The 26,291-nt window shown below is 45.7% G+C and overlaps 1 protein-coding gene across 3 annotated transcripts; it reads right to left on the reverse strand.

The window, feature by feature from the left end:
- Nucleotides 1-3,313: 3,313 nt before the first annotated feature.
- ACOX1 (acyl-CoA oxidase 1) lies at nt 3,314-26,285 on the reverse strand. 3 transcript variants are annotated; one of them, XM_059671285.1, is made up of 14 exons: nt 26,055-26,285; nt 25,640-25,799; nt 20,182-20,342; nt 11,710-11,817; nt 10,509-10,628; nt 10,250-10,365; nt 9,460-9,629; nt 8,373-8,535; nt 7,484-7,674; nt 7,042-7,221; nt 6,841-6,946; nt 6,573-6,716; nt 6,095-6,301; nt 3,314-5,217 (listed from the first exon to the last, which is right to left on the reverse strand). In XM_059671285.1, the coding sequence occupies exons 1-14, from the start codon at nt 26,173-26,175 to the stop codon at nt 5,167-5,169; spliced, it is 1,998 nt and encodes a 665-aa protein (XP_059527268.1). In that variant the 5' UTR covers nt 26,176-26,285; the 3' UTR covers nt 3,314-5,166. The 3 variants fall into 3 exon arrangements, with proteins under 3 accessions (XP_059527268.1, XP_059527269.1, XP_059527270.1); XM_059671286.1 differs by lacking the exon at nt 20,182-20,342 and adding an exon at nt 13,775-13,932 and having other exon boundaries at nt 26,055-26,284; XM_059671287.1 differs by lacking the exon at nt 26,055-26,285 and adding an exon at nt 13,775-13,932 and having other exon boundaries at nt 25,640-25,778.
- Between the last annotated feature and the right edge of the window lie 6 nt (nt 26,286-26,291).

The raw sequence follows: 26,291 nt of genomic DNA on the forward strand, positions 1-26,291 counted from the left end.
CGAAACCCGGCCTCGGCTCACTACTCGGCCGTTGCTAGGAGCTGCCTCAACGCCACTTTGGGAAGAGGGCCCCCGACTCCAAGGAGAATACATCTGGGATCTAAGACAGAACACTCTTCTGTGGGCTGACTCCTGACCGGGAGGGCGTGAGAAATGTGTTAAGTTTGGAAGCCTGACCCGTTAAGCCATAATTACGTATTTATCCCAAAGCTTAGGGAAGTGGCTGTGACCTAACTGTTCAATGAAGAAAATCAAAGATGCAACGCCAGAATGAAACCCAGTCCCATCCCCAATAAAGACACACAACACGTTTTGTGTTAATTACAGGTTTTATTAAGGGTCTTTGGATTTAACAAAGGGAAAAGGGGTGAGTGGTTTGGCTTACCCGCAGGCCAAACAGTGTTGGCGGCTCACCCCTGTCCCACCGTGACTGACATGCTATGGACCCGCGCACCTGACCGTACTCCCGTCCCCGCTGAGTGTCCAGCCAGGGACGGGCAACAACGCAAGCTAAATGCAACTTGTCAGGCAGGAACCAAACTCAAACCACAAGTAAAAGGAAAAGGGGTAGCAAAGAAATTATATACTCCAACGGATACAAGTCCTACCCTTGAATCCACAGCAATTGTGAATAAAATGGTTTTCACAAAGTACTACTCAGCAGTCTGAATATTATGTGGAAGATTACATATTTGTTACCTAATCTATGAAAGTCAAGAGTCTTGTGGCAAAACAACTTATTTTGGTTCAGAATTCTTTTTTAACCCTTTGAGTGGCTTTTACCAAAAGTGCTGGGAGCGCTTTATTTTAACATTATATGTTTTGTTCAAATTTTTTCTACTAGTATTTTATAATGCAATCAGCAAGCCATATATGTCAAAGATGAAAACCAATGTAGTAAAGGTTTCCTTACGTTTTTGAATATGTAACTTCATTTACTTGCGATTCATAATTTTTTCCCTAAACTGCTGTGAAATCAGCAAAAATGCCTTGGCAATTTTAGCATAGTTTCTGGGACATTGGTTGGCACTCAAAGGGTTAAAAATTTGAGAGAGAACCATTGAATTGTTGTTCCACTTATTTATGCGTTCAGTGGTTGGTTCTTGTATGTGTCCTGACTGGGGATTGAGCTTACAAACCTTGGCCTACTGGGACAATGCTCTAACCAACTGAGCTACCTGGCCAGGGCTGGTTCAGAATTCTTAAAATCACTTCCAATTTTCCATGATCTTCCTGAGATAGTGAATGGTTCACTTAAATTTAAGGCAAAATCACACAAACAACGCCCCCTTTAGAATCTAGGAATATGCAGATCTGCAACAGCTAACATCTGGTAACTCACTCCAAAGAGTCCTTATATTCTGTTTACTGTCATGGGCCACAGAAATAGCTACTGACAAATTTAATAAGTATGCACAGCTAAAAGCAAAACACCACCGCCACCATTTTTATTGACTTCAGAGAGTGAGAGAGAGAAAGGCCGCTGAGAGAGAATCATGGATCGGCTGCCTCCTGCACGCCCCCACACTGGGGATCGAGCCTGCAACCTGGGCCTGTGCCCTGAACAGGAATTGAACCGTGACCTCCTGGTTCATAGGTCAATGCTCAACCACTGAGCCACACCGGCTGGGGGAAACCACCACCATTTTAAAATGAAAAAACCTTTAGTCATTTACGTATGACTTGCTCTAATCCTCAAGTAAAATATTGAGCAATAAACATTCAATTAGTTGAGATGATCCCTGTGTTGCTCCATGAAAATGACCAAACCTTTAGGGGCAACAGGAGAATCAACAAAGACTCCTAGGCTCAGGCAGAATAAGCCGTTTCCTGGCTCTGCTCCTTCTCCAGCCACAGGAGCAGCTGCTGCTTCAAGGCAGCCTCTAGACAGGGGTGAGCAAGCTTTTTACTCGAGGGCCACAGTGGGTTCTTAAACTGGACCGGAGGGCCGGAACAAAAGCATGGATGGAGTGTTTGTGTGAACTAATATAAATTCAAAGTAAACATCAACACTAATAAAAGAGAAAAATGGTAACTGGCGTACGAGCTACCCTTTTCATTGGCTAATCAGGGCTATATGCAAATTAACTGCCAACTAGGATTGGCAGTTAACTGCCAACAAGATGGCGGTTAATTTGCATATGTAGGCACAATGCAGGGAGGCAAAAGGGAAAGCAGGAAGAAGCCCCCTGCCACTGACAGTGATTGGAAACCCAGGGGGGAGCTAAGAGCTGGGGGGCAGGGCCAAGGCGGCCCTGGAGCTGCCTTTGCCCTGCCCCCCAGCCATGATCAGAGAATCAGGTGCCTTTTCTGCCCTGGCCAGTGATAGCAGGAAGTAGGGGTGGAGCCAGCGATGGGAGCTGGGCATGGTCGATGGGAGCTGGGCATGGTCGAAGCTGGCAGTCCCAGGAGCTAGGGGTCCCTTGCCTGGGCCTAAAGCGAAGCCCACGATCGTGGGGCCGCTGCACCTGCGGGTCCCTGCTGCCCGGGCCGGAAGCCTCAGCCAGAGGCGTCCGGCCTGGGCAAGGGGCCGATCCTGCAATTGGAGGGTGATGGGGGTCAACGCCTGAGGGCTCCCAGTATGTGAGAGGGGGCAGGCTGGGCTGAGGGACACTCCCCCCCCCCCCACACACACACCCAGTGCACGAATTTCGTGCACTGGGCCCCTAGTATAAATATAAATACATATATAATTGATTTTTCAGAGAGAGGAAGAGAGAGGGACAGAGTTGGAAACATCGATGAGAAACATCAATCAGCTGCCTCCTGCACACTCCCTACTGGGTATGTGCTCCCAACCAAGGTACATGCCCTTCACCGGAATCAAACCTGGGACCCTTGAATCCTTAGGCCAACGCTCTATCCACTGAGCCAAACCTCAAACTTTGAGCACTGCTCAGAGCAGGTCAGTATCATCTAATAGGAAAATCTTACTAATTTTACTCAGTCTTTATCATTTAGGAGGAGACGAGGTTGAAGTTTACCTTTGTACTCTTTGAAAATCTAATTTACACCAAAGAACCCAACACAAACTTACCGACGGCCAAGTCTGCCTTCTCAGGGACAGCAGACTGGACCTGCCGCTTCCTGTCCAGCAGGCAACAAAACGGGTCTCCTAAGTGGACCAGAGCGCTCCTGGCTCCCGAGACAAAGGCGGCAGTGACAGCGGGTGGTAGGCTGCCGGCTCAGGCAGCCTCACTCCTGTTGTTCTGTGTTACCTAAACCTAATAAACCCTTTACTTAGAGTTCTTCATCATTTGAACTTATGTATAATTATGTGGTACACTCTTGCCCTCTTGACAGTAAGAATTAGTGAGGTTTTACTACATCTTTACTCTTTGATTACACTGAGTAAAGTTCAAGACAAAACATTCCAATATTGATAAAAATGGTATCAAACATCAGATTTAGTTTTTTATTAGGTGCATGTATTTCAAACACAGATCATGATTACAGATGTTCACCTGTGGGTAAGGTGCTTAAGCACTGATCGTGAAACAATTCGGTATTCAACAGGTCAATATCCAGTAATTTAATTATTTCTCAGAATCTGAACTACTGTCAAGAAATACTCAAAAGAGATGAACATGGTGCTTTTTACTTCAAAAACTTAACACAATTATCAATTAATCCTCCTGGCGGAGAGAGTAAGGCTTGTGCCGACAGACAAGGATCCCTGCTGGGCCTAAATTCTCCGATTATTGGGACAGATTTTATGTCAGGTCCCAGGTAGGAATTAACTTCCATGAACTACAGCACTTCCTCAAGACAGTCCTAGGACAACCAGCTTCCTGAGGCAGAAACAACTGGTTTCACAGACACAGTTAGAAGGTTAAAAAATTAAAATCAAGTGATGTGTTGTTTTACATTGATTTTAAGAATAAAACTCATGAAGAGATACATGTTTACCCTTTACACATAGAATGATTGTGTAAATTAGATTTCAGTTGAAAGGACAATTTAGCAGTTGAGATAAAACTCCTAGAAACATACTGAAAATAAAACCAGATGTACAGTAACAGATTCTATGCAACCTCCATTTATCCTTCAGCCATAGTTCCAATGATTATATTTTCTGATCCAAAATCAGAACACATGGTTCGCCAAGGGTTTTTCTGTGGTACCCGGGCGTCAGAGGCAGCCTGAGTGATGCTTTTACTTCTGTCATGCCGGGTGCTGGAACCTCCAAGCATGTTAATGGTTTAGCCAAAATGACAGCACATATGAAATCTGGATCGTTCCAGGCTTTCCAGTGAACATGGCCACCAAAGTCACAGTAACCGTGACCGAGAGCTCTCCCTACACTCACTCCACCAGGGAGGAACGGTGGCTCTCTCCTTCTTCATCACTCCCTTCAGGAGGTTAGGGGAGGAGGGTGGGCGGGAGGTCAAACACCGCTGATTGAAGTCCCATCACTGCCAAAGGTCCTATGAGATAACTTTGCTACCTACCTCTTCCCAAGATGTTGGGGACAAAGGGAGATGCAGTGCTACTACAGTGACAATTTAGGGATCCTGCAAATGGAAGTTTAATTCCCAATTGCACAGGACCATGACCTCGCAGCGGGCCTGTACTGAAATCCTTGTGTTGGACAAATGCTACTGTGAACAATTAGAAAATACGTCAGCAATCAAGGGCAAGCAGGCAGAAAATGTGTCAAGCCGGACTCACACCGAATTTCCTGATTAGTTTATTTCTCTCATCCGTGTTCTTCGGAACTGCTTTTAAGCCAGGGCCCATGGTGGGAGGGGTAGGGCATTCAGCAGGAAAGCTCAGAGGGTGCTACCCCACTTCAAAAATATGTTTGCTTAAAAACACTATTATCCAGTGATTAGCAATTAAGAAGTGAAAAATTAACTACTTAGTAGTTAAACTCTATGAATTATCAAAAGTTACGGCCTGGGATCAGCAGCGTTACAAAGGAAAATCATACTGCATTTCTTAAAGCCTTTTCTGAATGCTTGCTTAGCAGGTCTCTTTTAGTGTTAATTGCACTTAAAACATTTGTTTTTTCATTTAATCTCTGAAAGCTGGTCATTGTTTTCTTCGTTTATAAAGAGGAAAGGGTCAATTTATCATGTGCTCCAAAGCTCTCTGCATTGGATCAAGACTCCGTGCAGGTCTGTGTGGCAGGTGCAGGGGCGTGGAGGACTGAGGTCGTGACCTTCAGAGCTTGGACTGCAGTGGCTTCAGGTGCTTGTAGAAAGATTCATGGACCTGGGGGAAGGGAGAGGGAGAAAGGACGGGTCAGGAGCTTGCAGTGTAAAAGCACACTTTCTGTTGTTGTTTATCCTCACCTCCGGATATTCTTCCCACTGATTTTTAGAGAGTGAAAGGGAGGGATGGAGGGGGGAAGAGAGAGAAGAAAGAGAAGAGAGAAAGATCGGACTGGTGCTGGGAATTGAACCTGAGACCCTTCAGTGCTTGGCTGATGTTCTAACCACTGAGCCACCGACCAGGGCTAAAAGAGCATACTTTTAACCAAGAAATCATCGGGGCCTTATTGGATCCTGATCCAAAGAATTTGAAGGGGGGAAAACAGAATTGAGCCAACTGGGAAACTCTGGACAAGGAGTAGCTCATGATATAATCCTTATCTTTTAGAGATACGTATTTATTGAAATATCTATGGATAAAATTATCTAACATCTCAGATCTGTTTCAAAGTAATCGGTTTTAAAATAATAGGCACGGACAGTAGGGGGGTGAGGGCTTGTGCTGGGGGGAGGGGTCAATGGGGGAAAAGGGAGATAGATGTAATACTTTCAACAATAAAGAATTAAAAATAATAATAATCCTTAGGAGGAGAGGGCGGAGGTTGGCTGTAAGTAGACAGTGGTCGCAGCATGAGAAAGGGCATGTGGCCCTGCAGCGCAGTCTTCTCCTTTTGTGCATGTTTGAAAAACTTCAACGACTTACAAAATAGTCAAGGAAGTTACACCTGCTCGCTGCAGGAATAACCCAGTTCCCTTCGGAACCTGCTGCTTGAAGAACAACTGTCCGAGGCGAGTTTCGCAGACGGAGCCGCCCAGAGGTCTTTGCTGTCTAACACGGACCCGAAGAATCACCCAGGTGAGAGGACACTGCTCGTTACCTCGTCTTTGTTGAGCGGCGAGTTCTTGGCCCACTCGAACAGGTTCTCGTACACGTTGCCGTCGTAGCGGCCCAGCACGGAGCCCAGCGACACGTCCTGGAAATCAAACGCATCGACCAGCGTAACAGCGTCTGGGCGGATCACGGTCAGTAGCTCCTTGATGCGCTGGTGCACCTGGGTGATCTGAGAGTCTGTCAGGATGTTCTCCTGCAAGAAACAAAACACGCCCACGGCGTATAGATGTGTCTGTCCAGGGGTGGGCAATGGAGGGTGACCAGGGCCGTGTGACGTTCTTTTGAGTTGGGACGCTATTGTAATAATCGTGACCTGCGTGTCTTTTTCCATACGAACAACTGCGAACCTATGGCTGCCCACCCCTGTATGTAGACAGTGCGATATATCACATGCATGCACGGCTATACATCAGACCACAACCATTTTTCTACCAAAAAAGACTTCAACTTAAGAAAATACTGACCTGAAGAAAATCCCCCGCCTTCTGACTGATCCCGTAGAGAGAATACAAGAGGCACAGATTCCTCAGGACGGCCTGGGTGGGCTTATCTTGAATTTTGAGGAGCTGCTCTGAAAAGAGCTTCACTGTCACGTAGTGGCAGTGCGCCTGGGTGAAGAGAGGACGGCAGAGGTGAGAGCCCTGCAGGGGCCGCCACCGGCGACGGCTTCTGCCAGAGCGCGAGGCGGGTGGCGGCGGGAGGCCGGGCCGGGAGCGCAGCGCCCGCACTGACCTCACTAGCTCGCACGAGGTCCACGGAAGTCATGTTCCACGCGACCTCCTTGCTTTTCCTGTGACTCACTTCAGTCTGAAGGTTTTTGGCAGCGATTTCTACTAATCTGTTAAGAAATGAAAGAAAACGGAAGCTCGGAGGAAGGGATCCATGGTGCCCACGCCTCCTTCCCCTTCCTTCAGGCCCCGCGGGGGAGCTCACCTGGCCGCCCGGAGCCGATAGGCCTCGGTGAGGCTGTGGGGGCTGTTGATGTCCACCACGGTGGGCCACACGGCCACCTGCTGCGGCTGGATGCGCTGGCTGGGCAGGTCATTCAAGTAGGACACCATGCCACACACCAGCTTTCCCGAGTGCACCTGGTCGTAACTTTTCATCAGAAACCTAAAGCCACACACATGCTTTCAGTAACCTGCTTCTTGTGAAACAGAAACCAAACCAAACCTTCCAAAGGTGTGAGTTATGGGACAGCTGAGGTTCACACTCGCTAGTCTGATCACAAGATCAACAGAGTGGGTCTGGACAGAAGGCACAATGACGTCCTTCGGGAACAAACTGAATGTGAAGAGAAAACACGGTAACCGGAACCGGTGGAAAGGGCTCGAACGCTCTAGCTAGCGGGCCAGTCATCGTGGGAAAGACTCACCGGGCGGTCTGCAGCATCATGACGGTGTTTTCTCCCTCGAAGGTGCAGGTCGGGGTGAAGGTGACGTAGATGTTTGGGAGGCCGCTGCAGTGAGAGTAGCCGTGGCCGCCACAGGCCATCCGACAGGCTTCGATGGCGGCGTTCGTCGTCCAGGACGTGAAAGCCTTCAGCCCGGCGGTGAGGGCGTGGAGCTGAGGGCAAGCAGGGTCGTCAGACGTGTGCGCTGACAGCTGAGCTCCGAGGAGAAACTCTAACCCCCCTGCCAGCGCTGGTCACTTGCAAAATCACCTGCCACGCATGTCTCGGAAGCAGCGTGGGCATCTACTGTCCTGGTCACTCCCACTCCCTCGGAACTGCTCTACTTGGCAAAAGTCTCCACGTCAATAACAGGCCACCAACATGATGCAGCCCTTCGGAAACTTAAAGACCAAACCCACAGCCCAACTAGCGTGGCTCAGTGGTTAAGCGTCAACCTATGAACCAGGAGGTCGTGGTTCGATTCTCGGTCAGAGCACATGCCTGGGTTGTGGGTTCGATCCCCAATGTGGGGCGTGCAGGAGGCAACCAATCAATGATTCTTTCTTATCATTGATGTTTCTATCTCTCCTCTCTGAAATCAATAAAAATAAAAAATACAATGGGGGGAGGGGGGAAGCATATGTACTACTATTTGTAATACTTTAAACAATAAAATTTTAAAAAATAAAAAACCAAGATAAACCCTACATGTCTTCATAGCGAACTCTATTCAATCAGAAGAATTGTTTGGATCTTCTGAGAATATACAGACCATTCAAGAAATCGCAACGCGTACGTTCCTCTGGACACAATCTAACACGCAAACGTGAAAGAGAGGGGCGCCCATGAGCGCGTGAGCCTCCACACGCACCTCGGGCAGCTCGCTCAGGTCCCCCTGGCCAATGTCTTCATTAATGCGATGATAGGTCTCCTTCATGTAGGCGCCTACGAAATGGAAGGCATAGGCCGTGGCCAGCAGTGGGAAGAGTTTATATTGCTGGGTTTGAAAATCCAAAATTTGTGGTTCTGGTTCACTAAAACACATAGAAAAAGGAAAAAAGTTATACACACACAGAACTGCCTCTGCGCCAGGTCCTGGTGTGAGCACTGTGGTATTGTCTGATTTCACCCTCATAAAGACCCTGTGAGGTAACACGGATTTCCCCATTTCACTGATGAGAACTCGAGAGGTCCAGGCCCTAGCTGCACTCACGCAGCTGGTAAGGGGCAGACCCTCGATTTACAATGAGACTATGTCGCCACAGAAGACGCTCTTAACCCCTGTCTTAGGTGGACACACGTTTCTAGCTGTGAAGTTCAGATCTTTCTCTGTCTTTCCAGCATGACTAAGGAAACTATCTTACGGCAACATACAAAAGCAAAGTTAGTTAACTTCATAGGAGGAAGGCAATGGTAAAGAGATCTAACCTGCTAACTAGATGGCTGAATAAATTATATCCTGACCAAAACTATGGAGAAGACCCCATGCACAGATAAATATTTGAATTCTAAGACGGTCTGCTCTTATCAATTTCTTTATTCCTTCTTTCAGCGTGAAAGGTTACCAGGGAGTCATGCCCAAGTGGTAGTAGGGATAAACTACGGGCATGGACACAACAGGGAGCCAAGTCCAATGTCACTTTCGCCTTCCCCACTGTGTAGCTGTTCGTAGCAATCCGAATTGTCAAACTTCCTTCGTTGTTTTGAACATTTCATGAGTAGAGCTCAAATAGTATTATTGCTGCTTTTCTTAGCAGGTTAAGAATAATGAGGTGGTATTCTCATCTTTCCATTAAGAAAAGGAAGTTTAGGTTCTAAGTAGCAGGCGCAGTACACTGCCACCTTTGCTGCTAAGTTTATGGCCAGGGCGTCTCCTCTGCACCGCATTTGGGAATTTGGTATCTGAATGGGCTCAAAGCCAGGTGTTCAGTAACGAGCCCACTCAGCCTCCCCCTTACCCCGGCTTGATTTCCGACTGGTGCCTCACGGCGCTGTAGCGGATGGCAATGGTGCAGGCCTTGGCCAGGCACCGAGCAGCTTCTCCCACGAGGAAGGACCTGATGAACACCATGGTCCCGTAGGTCAGCTTGTTACTCACGGGTTTCACGTAGGTGCCGTCAGGCTTCACCTGGAAAAGAACACGGGGCTCAGGCTTCCTCTGTGAAACCCGAGGCAGCTTAGGCCAGCGGTTCTCAAAGTGAGGTCCCCAGAACGGCACATGGGCATTGCCTGGGAACTTGTTTGAAATATAAAGCCCTGGCCGGTGTGACTCGATTGGTCGGGCATTCTCTTGGGCACCGAAAGGTTGCTGGTTTGATTCCTGGTCAGGGCACAGGCCCAGGTTGCGGGCTCAATCCCTGATGGGGGGGTGTAGGAGGCATTCGGTCAATGTGTCTGCTCTCACACTGATGTTACTCTCTCTCCCCCACTCCCTTCCTCTCTCTCTAAAAATCAATAAAATAAATATAAAAATCTCATTAAATAAAAACTCTGGGGGCGAAGCAATCTGGACTTTAGCCGGCTCTCCAGATAATTCTAACGCGCCCTCAAGTTTGAGGCCGCTGGCTTAGCAGACCAGGATATGCTCTTCAGACCTGCCAACGGCTTCTGGCTTCACCATCATAATAGAAGAAGCATCAGAAGTAAAACCATGTCAGTAGCTCCTAAAAACAGACCCTGTGAACCCTGAGGTCATCACCAGCCACTGCGACCTGCGCCCGACACCACTGCTCCTCCTGTCTCACATACCTGGGCGTACTTCATCAGCATGTTTTCCCTGGGGATACGATAATGGTCCATCTTCAGGTAGCCATTATCCATTTCATCGTAGCCGAATTTGGGGCCAATGTCGCCAACGGTGATCCCTACCACAGGAGAAAGGAAAGTCACCAGGGTCCATGCTCTGGAATTCCTGGCTGTCCCCTCCCCTTCAGTTGTGTCTTATGCTTTTTGCAGAAGAAAGTGGTCAGTTTAAGTTTTCATCTCAACATCAGATGAACAGTCTAACCTGGCAAAGGCTTGTGGGTGCCAATTTCCCGAATAGGCACAATGAAAGCATGTAATCCATAGCATTTCCCCTGGGTGTAGAGCTGGGCGAGTACTATCGCGTGATTTGAAGTCTTTCCAACTGCAACATCAAAAACACAAGACACACGAGAGCCGTTCTTACATGTTCAAGGGACAGAAATGAAACAGAAAACATGTTCAATGTAACACTAGATTCTCAAGAATGTGCAGAAAACCTTTCTTACGACAGCCTAGTTTTCAGAAGAAAATCTATGTAAGATGAGAGTTATCACAATGTATGGCCGTTTGGCACAGCCATCCTTCATTAACATATATGTATATGCATAAGCTTTTTAATGGGATAACTGACATAATAGTGTCGAAGTTTTAGATGTACAACTCCTTGACTTGATAGCAATTTATTTTACAAGATGGCTCAGCTGTACTTTCTCTTCTACTATTTAGAAGGTAATGCTTTCCAAAGCAGTAGCCACCAGCCACCCGTGGCCATTTATATTCATTACAATGAAATAAAAGATTCCGTGCCCTCGCCAACCAGCGGCCCTCGGAGGGCTCCGCAGGGTGCACGGCAGTGGCCAGCACCTGGAGCGGCAGCGAGCATAGCCCATCATGCAGAGGCTTGAGGGCCAGCGCTGGCGGGAGATTCCTGGTTAGTACATCCAGAATTTGTGTCTTCTTTTTGCATGCTACTCTGTTTCTTACAAAAATGTATTGAAATATATAATGTGAATAACAAAATCCTTCAAGCACTAACGCCATCTGAAATATACATCCTAAGACAATGGCTCGGAATGGAAGACAATATTAAATAAGTTTCTTGTCAAACTTATTTATAATAAAAATCTGAAAATAACTCAAGTGCTTTCCAATACAGAAATGACCAACCAAACAGGGAGTCTAGTACTTGGATGATGACGATGGAAACTGCGCTACTCCTCAGACAGCTCCGGTGGAAACTGAGAAAGGCACAGTGAGACCACGCTCCTTTCTGCGCTCTGTGAGGTGTAAGCATCTGTCACGTGCTCGGGAGAATGTGAAATAGCTTAGAATAGTTAAGCCTTAAGAGTTTTTCTATTAAGAAAAAGGAGTTTTTTCTATATTTCAAAACGATATTCTCATATAAGCTCTCCATTCTAAACATGATCTTAAAACATCCAGTAACTGTGAAATAGTTCACTTACGTCCGCCCGGCCACCACTTGATGGAGGTCACAGTCGGACTATTGAGAACAAACTCCTGGGTTTCAGGGTCATATGTGGCTGTGGTTTCCAAGCCTCGCAGATGAGTCCCTAAGGAAATAAATTGCATGCACGTCAGCTAGAATAGGGGAAAAGTCGGTACAGAGTAAAATCTCCTGGCCAGTCCTCTAAGCTCTCATATCTCAGAATAACAAGCTCTAACGACAATACAGTGTTTTTAGATGAGCTACCATGGTGGGTAACCAAGATACATAACTCCCTATGCTGAACCAGGTAACATTATTAGAGCAACCAAAAGTTAAAGTAAAGGCAGCTCAGAATCATAGTTCATAAGATCACGGGACATGAATTTCAGGTAACTGCCCTTTACACCCACCTCCAAGTTGTGAGCATGCCAATTTCAACTCAGACTACTCCGTTTTCCTCACCAACTACGAAGAGTAAGATAACGTGACAGGAAGAGACTATCTAGTTAAAGGTCTTGTAAATTGAGGATTTATTTCAGAATAATTGCTAGAATGGCAAACAGGATCTTAAAAAGGTGCCACCTTTGGGGAAAAGACCTAGGATGGTGACTCTGCCCTGGCCGGCTCACTGGTGTGACCAGAAGAGCTCCCAGCGCCATGTTCACTAATGAGGGGCAGGGAGTCATGTTTTAAATCCCAATACAGATGTGCCAGTTCTCTTAAAGACACAGGAAAAGGTTCTAAGTGTCACTCTCCCTGACAACACATGGCCCTGTAATGCGGGATGGACCGCATTAACACGGAAACTCTCAAACATGTAGGAACTGCCACGGTGAACAGCAGCCTTTTTCACCAGCCGTGGCCGGTTTACGTGTGACCACAACCTTCCCAGACTGGGAACCAAGGAAACAGACACTTAGACCCCTGTCACCAGAGCAGCAGCTTTTTAAGAAAAAGAGATAACGTTACACAGAACAAAGTGCTTCCAAATGCACATCTGAACCAAATGGCATCCCACTTTGAGCCTTGGACATCCTGCCAAGCAGCATTCAGCCCAAAGCCGAAAGACAAAGCGGCTATAACATGAGATGAAGTCGCACAGAGAAGGAGCAAATGGCAAAGACACAGACCAGATGTCCTGAAACCTCTGAGTAGAAAGAGAAGCCAGAAGCAAACGAATGACAAAGACAGATAGAAACCAACTGCCTGGAGCACAGCTGATCTTGTTATTTATTTTTTTGGTTAATCCTCACCCAAGAATATTTTTCCCATTGATTTTTAGAGAATGGAAGGGAGGGAGGGAGGAGTACCGAGAGAGAGAGAGAGAGAGAGAGAGAGAGAGAGAGAGAGAGAGAGAGAGAGAGAAACATTGATGTGAGAGGGACACATCAATTGGCTGCCTCCTGCACACGCCCCAACCAGGGCTGGGATCGAACCTGCAGGAACCTGCAACCCAAGTGTGAGCCCTTGATCTGGAATTGAGCCGGTGACTCTCCAGTGCAAGGGCCGGCCCTCCAACCACTGAGCACATCGGCCAGGGCACAGCTAATCTTATTTTTGTGAACTCCGGCGAAGCTAGCTTTAGAACCTCACTGAATTTACTGGATCAAGGCATAAGTAATTTCCAGGTATAGAATGCTGCATGTTTTGGTTATATAAGCCACTCACTTCCCGTCAGCAAATCAAAGAGCACGTGTACTATAAATCTGTATTTCTTCTGGAACTCCTGCAAGTTCATGATGTATCAGTAGTAAGGGTAATCGGACAGTAACGAAGAAAGATGGGTTCAGAGTCTATACGCATACATCCTACGCAACTTCAGTGAGCTTGAAAACCCACTTAGCAAGGCCTGACTTGTTATTATCGAGCTTCTAAAGGGGAACCAATGGGGAAATCAGCGTATCTCTGTGATCATGTAACCAAAGCCTCTGCCAAGACTCGTATGTTGAAAAACCTGTCCCCTACAGAAAGGTCGCGTGTGAACAGCCTGTACATGCGATCGCTGGCACATGGCGGGCACGCCCTGTGTGCTAAGCTTGCAGCGCCCGCCCAACCCAGAACGTAGACTGAATGCACCGTACCATGGCCCATCTCTGTCTGGGCATAAGTGCCAATGACCTCCAGGTTCCAGGCGGGCATGAAGAAGCGCTCCTGCTGCTCCGCAGTCGCCTGGTGAAGCAAGGTGGGCAGGAACATGCCCAAGTGGAGATCCAGAGGCGAAGGCCCTCGGTGCACAAAGCTTCGAAGGCACACCGAGGTGGGCGTTTGAGAAGAGCCATCAGGTGGGAGAGAATCAGCAATGTGAACAGACAGATCAAGGAAAGGAGAAAAAAAACACGCTTCTGTAAGTATGCGTTAGTGGGTGGGCTTTACCACGTGTAAGAGCACTGCCCCTTTCTGCATTACTTCCTAGCTGGTGGCAATTTCCATCTTTCTGAAGCGGCAAGAAGTATTTTCGTGAACGACTCGTCTCTGCAATTACTCCGCTTGGCGGGGCTGACTGCCGATTTCAAAGCCTGTGCAGCACAAAACCCTGAGGGTCAGGCTGGCCACTCGGTCCCAGGAAATGAGGCTCAGAAGAGGGTGCGTGGGACGCGGGATCTGAGCTGTGCCATGCTGTGCTCTGAAGAGCGGCTGAGACAGCGCAGCGCGGCAGTCCCCTCAGGAAGCTTTCCCGAGGTCCGATTTCAGTCACGCTGGACTCCCCTCTGTCCACCCACATGGCTCAGCTCTGCTCATTGCACCCGGTTCCTCATGAAGATCTAGCCTCATGCCATCGAAACAGCTTAATACAAAAACTGGCAGTGCTCTTCACCCCAATCATTTCAGAAATTAAAAAAACATGCAATTTCTAGTGAAGACCATCTAATCAATCACAAGTAACAGATTCATGGCTAACAGTTTATGGGGATTCTCACTAATGGTAATAAGCATCTTCACAGTCATTTTAACTCCACTGACTAAAGTCATCCTTTTCCACTTAAACTCTGCAGATGCCTTAGACTTTTGTGTGAATTTTTCTTTAATAGGAAACAGTTCTATATGCCTTCTACATGCCCTTGTATTTTTTTTATTTTATTTTTTATTTTTTGAGAGAAACACTGATTGGAGAGAGCTTCCTGCATGCCTCCTACTGGTTGCAGGTTTGCTCCCTGGTCAGGACACATGCAAAAATAGAATCAAGCAATGAATGCATAAATAAGTGGGACCCTCTCTCCCTCTCTCCCTCTTCCCTCCCTAAAAGGAAAATAAAGACTCTTATCGCCTAAACACATCTTCTAGTCCAGTGTCCCTGGGTTGAGAACAAGGATGAGGACGCTAGCGACTAGCCGAACGAAACCAGAGCTGTCCCAGGAAACGTCCAGTAAGGTCCACGGGACTGCTCTCTGCTAGTTCTGCAACTTCCTAGGAATCTACAATCATTTCAAAATGAAAAGTTAAAACTGTCCCGTTTTTAAAAGGACAGTGACCAGGGAGAAAAAGAAATGTATGCCTGGCACCTGAAAGAAAAAACCTCTGAACGAGGATTGACAATGGTGGCCGGGGGCTGACAATGGTGGCCGGGGGCTGACAATGGTGGCCGGGGGCTGACAATGGTGGCCGGGGGCTGACAATGGCGGCCGGGGACCAGGCGCGCAGCGCTGAGAGGCGCATTTGCATTACTAGAAACTAGAAACCAGAGCTGCGGCCCCTGGGGAGAAAAGGCCACCGTCAGACACGGGAGGGGCAGCGGAGCGTGGCATTACGGAGTAAACCACACAACAAGGGCTACCACAAAGCCACTACAACCAGAAGCTGTTCTTGAGACTGGGGAATGTTATTTAGAAGTGGGTGGAATTCAGGCACGTTACAAGGAGAAAGCGATGGTAGATAATTCTTTGACTTAAATATTTATTGTAAAAAGTTATGCATAATGAAGATTATATTAAAAATATTTTTTAGAGAGAAGGGTATGGAGGGAGGCTGAGAGAAAAACATCGATTTGTTGCTCCACTTATTTATGCATTCAATGGTTAATGCTTGCATGTGCTGCAACCTTGGGGTATGGGGATGATGCTCTAACCAGCCGGGGGCTTTATATATTACTAGAGGCCCGGCCGGGGGTTTATATATTACTAGAGGCCCGATGCATGAAATTCGTGCAAGAGTCGGCCTTCCTTCCCCCGGCTGCTGGCACTGGCTTCCCTCGCAGCCCCAGCTTTTGTCTGGCCTAATTAGCATATTACACTTTTATTATTATAGATTTTACATTTAACTTGGTGAAGCACTAGAGCTAATTCTTGTAAAACCATAACACTGAAGGCCTTTCCAGCCAACACTGAGGAGAAAATGATTGGGTTGATAATGTAAGAGAAAGGAAGAAATAAAATAACACCATCATTCATAAATGATTTTAGAAAAGCTTTAAGGCCTTGGCTGGGTAGCTCAGTTGGCTGGAGCATTGTCCTGAAACACCAAGGTTGTGGATTCGATCCCCAGTCATAGCATATACAAGAAGCAACCAATGAATACATAAATAAGTGGAACAACAAATCGATCTCTCTCTTAAATCAATAAATAAAATTTTTAAAAAAGAAAGAAAAGCTATAGGCTATAAAGAACAGAAAAAATCATGCATTCTTATTGATTAGGATCACTCAAGCAGAAACACCAAAGAAGAGATTTACAAAATCAACAAAATATTTAAAATGGGTTAAGTAACTTAGCTCAGAATATTAAAGATTTAATTAAGAAAAAATATATACCTAATAATATGAATAAAAAAGATAAGAGCAAAAAAGAAATGGCTGATTCCTGGCTAAAAGGACTAAATTAACTTAATACTTCCCAATAAATCACAAGGATTTAATGTAACATGGATTTTAAGTTCCTGCAGAATACATTTTACGACTTGATAAATTGCAATCAGAATTCATCTAGAAGAATAAGTATGCAAGTACACCAAATACATGTATCTTGAAATGTAACAATAGTAGGCTTATCCTATCAGATTTTAAAATATCTTACAAAGCAACAATGAGCCAAAGTTTATGATGCTAGGAAAAAAACAAAAGAAGAAACAAATGACTGTAATATATTTAAGATTCTAGAAGTAAATTAAAACTATTATAAAACTATAATAAGATAAACCAGAAAGAACATTAACAATGGTGATGAGCTAAGAGTTAATAATCATAAAAACAGTAAGGGATCATTCATTACTCTAGCAGTGGTCGGCAAACTGCGGCTTGCGAGCCACATGTGGCTCTTTGGCCCCTTGAGTGTGGCTCTTCCACAAAATACCGACTTCTGCGCATGGGCCACAAAGTTTCAATCGTGCTGTACGTGCGCGCCCACAAGTGGTATTTTGTGGAAGAGCCACATTCAAGGGGCCAAAGAGCCGCATGTGGCTCGCGAGCCGCAGTTTGCTGACCACTGCTCTATAGCATACATAGGTCAGTATGTTGGATATCAAGCCAACAAGATTGGGAGAAAAAAGAACGCTTACACCTACTCAGAGAAGGGTGCATTGAATACATACGGCCAAATGTTTAATGAAACAGAAGGCGATAGAAAAAATATTCCAAGGGTACAGTTATACTCATATAAGATCAACATGCATATTCCATTTAATCGATACTTAAAGTAGAAAAATTCAGTTTTATACTTGAGAAATGCAGACAGTAAGCCAAAACATATAATAATATCTAGGCACACTAGCATTGGAAAATTAAAACTCTTAACTCTTAAGATACTTATTAATGTAGCAATACAAAGTTACAGTAACCATGTTGATGAGGCTATGGAGGTACAACAAGTATACTAAAAAGTTGCTAAGTATATTGTAAACTGGTTCTATGTTTCAGGAAAAATACTGAACTATGCAATAAAAGCTAGAAAATGTTCATTTCCTTTAATGCAGTAATTTGTTTCTGAGATATTCTAAAGGCATAACCCAAAGAACAGTGTTTGTAAAGAAGTGACACTTACTTCTAACAGTGGGAAATTAGGCCAGCCCCAATAGGAAGAGACTCACCCAGGGAAAAGGACAGACTGCTGGGGAGACAGAGCAGTGAAGATACAGGGGGAGAAAGATCAGTGACTTACAAATTCAAGTTCACTATTGTTCAAGTTTCAGAGGGAGAAAGATGCTTTATTAGTGATGGGAATTTGCAAAGATACTGCACCATCTTTAAGGATGATCACTACATATTGTATAAGCTTCATTTTCCTTAATAGTAATAATAAGGATAACAGTCAGTAATAGAAAACGACACGCAAGAAGAATCACTAGGGAGTGACCAGAACTTGAAAAGATCAAGTATCTGTGAAGACCACACATGCTAGCTGCTTTGTGACCTGGAGCAGCGTCTGGTCAGCGTGATTAACACTGGACCACACGCAGTCTGGGTTATCCCTTCAGCGCGCAAACCCTGGGGACAGGGTGCTGTCCTCTGCCCAGCCCCCTGCCTGAGGCTCACAGACCCACAGACCAAATGTGTGTGGGAATCTGTGTGCCTACGCAGACAGGTGCGTATTTAGTGCGTATTTAGAGGGAAGACAGAGGCAAGAGAGAAAACTGGTGACTGACTTTCGGCAGGAGATGGAATTCTAAGATTCTTGAGAATCCTGGAATGAGCATGAGCAATACTGAGTCTCTCTACTGCTCAGTGGCTATTCAGAGGTGAAAGACAATTCTGTGCGAACACCTTAGATAACTGTTGTTGATCAAAGTTCCAAAGTCTCAGGACTTCACTGAACTAATAGAATGGCTGGCTTCCCTGGAAAAGAACAGCAGTCGGTGAAGCACAACTCACACCAATGGCAACAAAATTCCCGCAAGAAACAAGACCTGATCCTAACATACTGCTCTCTAAGCAGTGATTTCCACCTTTTCATTTCGTGGCACACACAATAGCTAAAATTCTGCAGCACACCAAAAGGTATCTTCTAGCATTTCCTGACCTGACAAAAACAAAAAGGTATAATTTTGATTCATTCACATGGGAATGCTATTGTTGTGTGGCTGTTGCCATTTTTTAGGTGACAATCTAAGGGAAAAGAGGTCCGTGTCCCTGGCTAAATGGGTATCGCGAGTTTTAAAAATCCTTGCAGCTCACCAGTGAGCCTCGGCACAGCAGCTGAAAATCTCCGCTCTAAATTAAACTGTAGAGATCGAGACAAAGGGGTTCAAATACAAGAAAATATCTGAAAATCAGAAGCAAAAGGAAAAGAAAATTCTCACATGCGCAAACTCGCCCAGAGCAACACGGGACCTTAGTACAATTTTTGGCTCCTTTTTGGGCTCCTTCACTGTAGACTATAGTGAAGTTCAAGTCTTCACTTTTTCCTCTCTTCCTTCAAAATTTAGGGCAAGTATATATTTGGAATGTACTTTATAAAGAGAGGCAGAAGGATTGGACCCATCAATGAGAGAGAAACACACCAGACCCATTCAGACTCGGAGGGTTTACAGCTTATGCCATGAGCAGCGGGACTGTTGGGTCATAACATTCTGCAGTGACACACACTGAGAGAGAACCAGGGTTCTGCACCACAACCTATTACAACTCACTCTCTTCCTCTCGCCCTCCCCCCACACTCCAAGACAGAAAGCCCCTGGAATGGGATTTTCCCTCCCTTTCTCCTGGAGATTGGCCGTCCTGAAGCTCCGATCTTAGGTGCTCGACAAGGCATTCAGAACGCCACGGAACCAGAGTCGGAGCCCTCTCGGGATTAGGATAAAAAGCATTGTCTTAAACCAGTTCACAAATCAAAATGCACCAAATCCTCTTTCTTCACTCTCCTTTATTTACATAATGGAAGCAATATGGTCATTAGAAACGAGACAGGGCAGTGCAAATTCAAGACACGCAAACCTGCTAGGGGCCTTGTCCATGAAAACAAACTTATTGCACATCGAGACCAAACACAAACCTTGCAAGTAGCCAGGCTTTTAGGAACAATTTAACCGAGAATTATTCATAATGCAGAGCCTATGGACATGTACAGATAAGATGTATAAAAGAAGCAAAGAATCATTGACTTTTTTTCAAACCACCTTATAACCCCCTAGTGGGCGATGAAATCATGAGTCAGACACCTAACTGCTCTAATCCTCCGCCATTGAAATCCGCATTTGATTAAAGCAGAGGCATCTGCCAGATGGAGCGGCATTAACCCTCAAGAATTTCCCACGCTTTCATCATCAGACACCAACACAACGGGGCCCTTTGCCACGTGTTCAGCCCCATCTTTCGAAACTGCTCAACCCGTTAAAATGGGCACACGGAGCAACAGTAAATGACAATGAAGGACGCTTCAGACCAGAGTCCTGGGCCAGTTTAGGGGGAAATGATCTACGAGAGGATGAGGCGCTGGACTTAACATTTGACAATTTAAAAATAAAATCCCAAATGTTTAGCAGCAGAAAGAAAGCAAATGCCAGGAGTCACCGGGAAGGGAAGTCCTGAGGTGGGTTACCCACTGACCCTCATCGTGGACTAACCGTGGCCCAGCTCCGTCTGGGCGTAGGTGCCAATTATCTGGAGTCCTTGGGCGGGAAGCAGCCATTTCTCTTTCTGAGCAGTGGTGCCCTGATTCAGCAAGGTGGGAATAAACATGGAGAAATTGAGGCCCACAGGTTCCACAAAATTGATCATAAGTAGTCTACAGGAGAGAAAAGAAAACGGTCTCAGCCTTGCTCTAGAAACTGCAGCTGCCACCCTTCCTGCCAGGCGTGGCCCAGGATGAAGGTGAGGAACATCTAACCCCCTTCCTGTGAAATCAAGTGCAAAATTTACCATTTTACGACCCAAGAGCCAACAGCAGAATCTAGTGGTATCTTTTCTGCCCCTTATCATTGCAGGGTCAGAATTCCTCTTTAATTCTATACTGAATCCAGGAAGCAAATCTAACATCGTTTTAGCCTAAAAACACCTTTTGCTTTTTGTTTTGTTGGTTTGATTGGTTGGATTTTTTGGTGTGTTTTTATTTTTGCTTTATTTCAGGTTTTACTTATTTGAAAAATCAAAAGAATTCCATACATTTGTAGATCTGTTACAAAAAATCCTAAAGAAGAAGAATGTAGGAAGGAGACTCGACTTGGGGTGGTGATCACACATTACAATGTGCAGATGATGGATTATGAAACCGTAAACCTGAAACCTATACTAATATAACCTATACTAATATAATCTTATTAACCAATGTCACCCCATAAAATTCAATTAAGAAAAAACAACCACACACACAAAAAAGTATAAGACAGTCAGGACAGTGAACACCAACTGGATATGTGATGCATTAAGTCATTTCTGTTAATGTTCTCTGCCGCCAACACTGTTGTGGCTATGTTGAAAAGAGAGTTCTCTTAGGGATGCACAACATACTGCAGATGAAAAGAAAAGGAGGCTGTAGACCACCTTTCCCTGGATAACCGGAGTGAACATCCAGGCTGGCAAGTGGCTCGTGTTCCCGGGCGGGAGCTCGCTAAAGGCCTTCAGAGTTTACAGATGGGTCAGGAGGAGGGATGAGCCTGTTAAACTATCGCCGATGGTCTCTGAAAATCACTCCGGGCTAAAGGAACTCTAATCACAATAAAATTCAGTCTTCAACTATTTTCTCAAAAACAGAAGCTGTGCAATAATCAAAATACAAATTACACAGCCAGCCTTGGCTACCGTGCGTTACAGATTTCATAGGGGCCTATTTTGTTCCATCTGTCTCTGTCCAAAGAGCCTGAAGTACAAAATAAACTGATGTTCATGGCTTCTCAAGGGCCGAAGAGGAGGGGGTGTCGCCGCCAGTGTCCTGGTCTGTACAAGGGACAGGAGGGTAGGCTGCCCCTTTGCACTTCTGCAGAGGCCCTGAAATCACCCCACCATCTTTCGGGGGGAAGATCACCCTCCAGAGGTGCTGGGACGGACTCACACACCCCAGGAACACCGGAGCTAGCCATCTCCCACGGTCTCTGATTTTTACTAATTTATTTATTTATTTTTCCCACGGTCTCTGATTTCTACAGAAATATCAACTGTTATTGAAACTGCGTGGAGGGAGAGAGGGAGGGAGGAGTGTGACCAGGAGAGGGGAGCTGCTTTCCCAGTAACTCGGGTTAGCAGCACTTTACTGCTGCCCCAGGGGGAAGTCACACACTTCACAAACACACCCCACCTCACTGCCTAGGAGCCGAAGCCAATACACAGTTGAGCGTAGAAGTCATTCTCAACGGCAAGAGGAGAATCAGAGCACTCCCTAACAGGGTCTTACCGAATGAGGAAATGAGCCTCGGAGATTTCTGAGAAATACAAGCAGTCACGTAGGCGGTAAACATGGTGCCAAAAACAGACACTCCTACTTTCAAGAGGGAACTGAGGCTGTGGGTTTATAAAATGATGACAGTGGCACACACAAAATTCTAGGAAACTGAGGGGGGAAACATGTGACACGAAATAAAGACTGCCAGATATTTATGTTCTTAATAACATACTGAGCTGTGTGGGTTTTTCTGGAGGCCCCTTGAAAATCTACTTAATGCCTGACCACCGTGGCTCAGTAGTTGAGTGTCGACCTATGAACCAGGAGGTCAGCGGTTCGATTCCCAGTCAGGGCACATGCCCGGGTTGCAGGCTTGATCCCCAGGAGGCAGTCGATCAATGATTCTCTTTCATCATTGATGTTTCTCTCTCTCCCTTCCTCTCTGAAATCAATAAATTTTTTTTTAAAAAAAGAGAAAATCAACTTAAGAACAAAATCTGAGTGCTTGTCTTTTTAATCCTCACCCAAGGATATTCTTTCCATTGATTTTTTTTTTTTTAGAGAGAATGGAGGGGAGGCAAGGGTGGGGAAGAGAAAGAGAAACATCGAAGAGAGACACATATATTGATTGATTGCCGGGATCAAGTCTGCAACCAAGGTACGTGCCCTTGACTAGGAATCGAACCCAAGACCCTTCAGTCCAAAGGCTGACGCTCTAACCACTGAGAAAACCAGTCAAGGCTGAGTGCTGGTTTTAAGTTATGTTTAATCTCTCCTGAAGATGCTTCCCAGGAACCGGCTTTAAAAACCTAAGGGCCCCGCCAGGTGGCTCAGTTGGTTAGAGCGTGACCCTGCTACGCCAAGGTTACAAGTCAATCCCTGGTCAGGGCACATCAAGCAGCAACCAATGAGACATAAAGAAGTGCAGCAACGAATCGATGTTTCTCTCTCTCTCAAAATCAATAAAAAATAAATAAAAACCTAAAAAAGGTAACAAAACCCATGGCTGATTCTCATTAGAACTTTAAATTACTCTTAAGAACACTTAGTTTTTTCATAGCAAATAGTCTAGTTAACAGACAAAATTACAGGAAAGGGGATTAGAAAAACAGCATTTATATTCCCCCGACAGCAAGGCCTTATTTTCTCAAAGACTGAAAAATTCTTTTGTTGCTCAAGTTGAGAAATTTCAAAGTTGTTTTACTAATAGTCACCTTCAAAGGTGAGTTGTATTTTAATAGAAGTGGATGGAAAAGAGACCAGTAAATGCCCAAAATCCCCAGAAAGAGAAACACTCGTTTTCCATCAATTCTAGCACGCCCCACCCCAATTTTAGCATTTAAGAAATGTGATGTGTCTCACAATTTAAGCCATGTCATAGCTACCTGGCTTAGTTATCTAAGATGTGGGTGTTAGTTACATTCCAAGGAGGCTTAAGGCTTGGCATTCATTAATTGCCAAGATTACTTTTCAATCCCCTTCGCTAACATATTGATCTCCCTGTCATATCCTATGGATATTGGAAGGATGTCAAAGGGCATGTTAAAGGTTGTCCTTTAATCCCCAGACAGCAAGGTCTACGTCAGGAAAAATAATACCAAACTGCCTGTTGTCCATTAATCTTTAACCCACATAAAGGACTCTGTCCTATTTCCTCATGACTTCACTTGAGTCTGGTTACCATCACAGATGATGAAATCGTTTAACCAACTCTGAACTACATTGCATCAACTGTCTAAAAGCAAAACAAAATAAACCTCTGTGTTTGTGTTATCTTAAGGAATAATAAAATCTTAGTAATATTTTAAGGTTTACAAACCCATGTTGGGTAATTCAGAAACATAATCTTGTAGGGAGTTGCTCTACCTCAGTGAGGTTCAGCAGGGGTGCGGCAAGAGGCGCACTGGTGTGTCCCGAGAGTTTTTAAAACATGTGATACCAGCTCTGGCCAGGTAGCTCAACTGGTTAGAGCACTGTTCTGACATGCCAAGATTTTGGGTTTGATCTCCAGTCAGGGCACATACAAAATGACCAATAAATGCATAAATAAGTAGAACAAATCAATGTTTCTCTCTCTCCCCCTAAAATCAATAAAAGAAATAAAGAAAAATTTAAAAGTTCTCTAAAACAAAAAATATAATATCTGACCACTTAGGAGCACTGACTTCTTTTCTCTTGTCAAAGAAAAAAAAATAAAAATGACAATAGCCAACACAACAATAGCTGTCTGGTGTAAATGAATCAAAATTATACCTTTTTTTTTCAGATTAGCAAAAAATATAACATTTTTTGGTGTGCCACAGAATTTTAGTGATTAGTTAATGCGTGCCATGAGATGAAAAAGGTTGAAAATCACTGTTCCACCTCAATATCGCCCCCAGCCATGAGCCACAAACTTTAACAAGAACAAAAGAGCATTTGGGAGTAAGTACTCTTCATTGGGGCTACCAAAAGTAAATTAATTGTATTTTTATAACAGAATGGTAAGGAATTCTGAGGGTAGTGCTAAGGGCCACAGTAAATTATTTCACATTGACAATAATATCGAGGTAAAGTTAATAACTAGATACCAGACTAGTCAGTGTGGCTCAGTAGTTGAGCATCAACCTATGAACCAGGAGGTCATGGTTCCATTCCAGGTCAGGGCACATGCTCCAGTTGCGGGCTCGATGGGGGGGGGGAGGGGGGCGTGCAGGAGGCAGCCAATCAGAGTCTCTATTATTGATGTTTCTATCTCTCTCTCTCTCCCTCTCCCTTTCTCTTAAAAAAAAAAAAAAAAAATAGAAAAATATTAGATACCAAATGAACTACAGGTAGTATTATGGGAGAAATGACTATTACTACATAAACCCAAAACTTTCAACGTTTCATTTTTTCCTTGGCTTCTGAATATACACTATTCATCATATTTAATCATTATTGATGAAAATATTGCAGTTCTTCTAAAATACAGAAACCTAAAAGAGGAAATGCCCAGGAATAAGTGAGAAGTGTAAGGAGTGCTACAGGCCAAAGGGAACCTGGTATTAATAAGATCATGTAATTAGAGAGTATTTGCTTAGATAAAGGCAAAAACAGAGCATTTTTTCCAATTAAAAAACAAAACACATCAACAAAACACGGATGGTCTGAAAAAAGGAAGGTACCCTGCTCAGCGCTGGGACCTCGGTGTTTTTATGAGGCCTCATATGCACCCGATTCCACAATCCCGCCTCCTTAGGGGCCCTTCATATTCATCCTGAGGTTTGCCTAATGTTCTTCATCCATCCCCTTCTCCACTCTTTGAAGCTCAAGCTCTCCTCTACCCTAGAAAAATATGTCATTGCTACGAAACATTTAAATGCTTGGCCTCACAACTGACAATTCCCCCGGAATCCAGCATCTAAATGCTGGCAAGCCTCCTTCCCAGCAAGAGTGAAGGCATTTTGAACGGGAATCACTCAAACTGAGACTCCGGGGGAAAGAATCTGTACGATTCCCGAGAATGAAAACTGCAGGGTCACCACTTGGCTATCAGCATTCCCTAAAGGGCGTAGGTGCAAAGGTAAACATTCCCTTCCACACACACACCTTTCAGGCGGCCGCAAACCGGCCGCTGGGAAATTAAACGCCAGGCACGGGGGAAACGCACCCCCGGACCGCGGAGGTCAAGTGTGGGCTTTTGCAAAACACCGATGAAAACGGGACCTGCGCGAGGGCATACCTACTTTTTAAACCACATGATTTCATCAGGGTCTGAGATGCCGAACTCCCTGATCTTCTTCACCAGGGTGGCACTCTTCCTGACAGCCACCTCGTAGCGCTGGCTGCGAGTGAGGAAGTTCAAGTCCTCATGCTTGAAGTCTGGGTCGTTCAGAATCAGGTTCTCTGCAAGGGATTAAAGGGCATCGAGACGAAGACAGGCATGCTGGGCTCCGTTACACCGCCCTGAATCCCAGCTGGTTTCAGAGTCACGGCCCAGGTCCCCTCTGCGGATGGGCGATCCTCCCCCTCCACCTTCCACCCCCACAAGCCGCCCCCGGAAGCGGGGGTCCCGGCCCCTCCCCCCGAAAGCTGGGCCAGAGCCTACGTCCTACAGCACCCCCACACTGTACAGAGGGAGGCCTGGCCCGCAGCGCTCACCGATCTCTCGGCGTCGCCGAGTGTTCTCCGGGCTGCCGTCCAGGATGTGCGTGAGCAGCTCGGGGTTGAAGGTGGCGGAGGCCCGCTCCCGGCGCAGGTCCTCATTCATGGTGACAGCCATCGGGAGCAGCGGAGGCAGAGGCGGCGTCGACGAAGGTTGTCAGAATCTCCGGCGCGGGCCGGGCCGAGAAGTAGCCCCAGGACCGCGCGAGTCCCCGCCCCCGGCCCGCCCCGCCC

The sequence above is a fragment of the Myotis daubentonii genome, chromosome 16 (genome assembly GCF_963259705.1).
Source record: "Myotis daubentonii chromosome 16, mMyoDau2.1, whole genome shotgun sequence".
NCBI lineage: Eukaryota > Metazoa > Chordata > Mammalia > Chiroptera > Vespertilionidae > Myotis > Myotis daubentonii.

What these genes read in the sequence shown, in the direction of transcription:
- ACOX1 (XM_059671285.1), bottom strand. Translation starts at nt 26,175, where the DNA reads ATGGCTGTCACCATGAATGAGGACCTGCGCCGGGAGCGGGCCTCCGCC. An exon ending in TGCTGATGAAGTACGCCCAG is followed by an intron (nt 9,630 to 10,249) that starts GTATGTGAGACA and finishes GTTCTTTTCCAG; the next exon opens with GTGAAGCCTGACGGCACCTA. An exon ending in ATGATGCTGCAGACCGCCCG is followed by an intron (nt 7,222 to 7,483) that starts GTGAGTCTTTCC and finishes GTGTGGCTTTAG; the next exon opens with GTTTCTGATGAAAAGTTACG.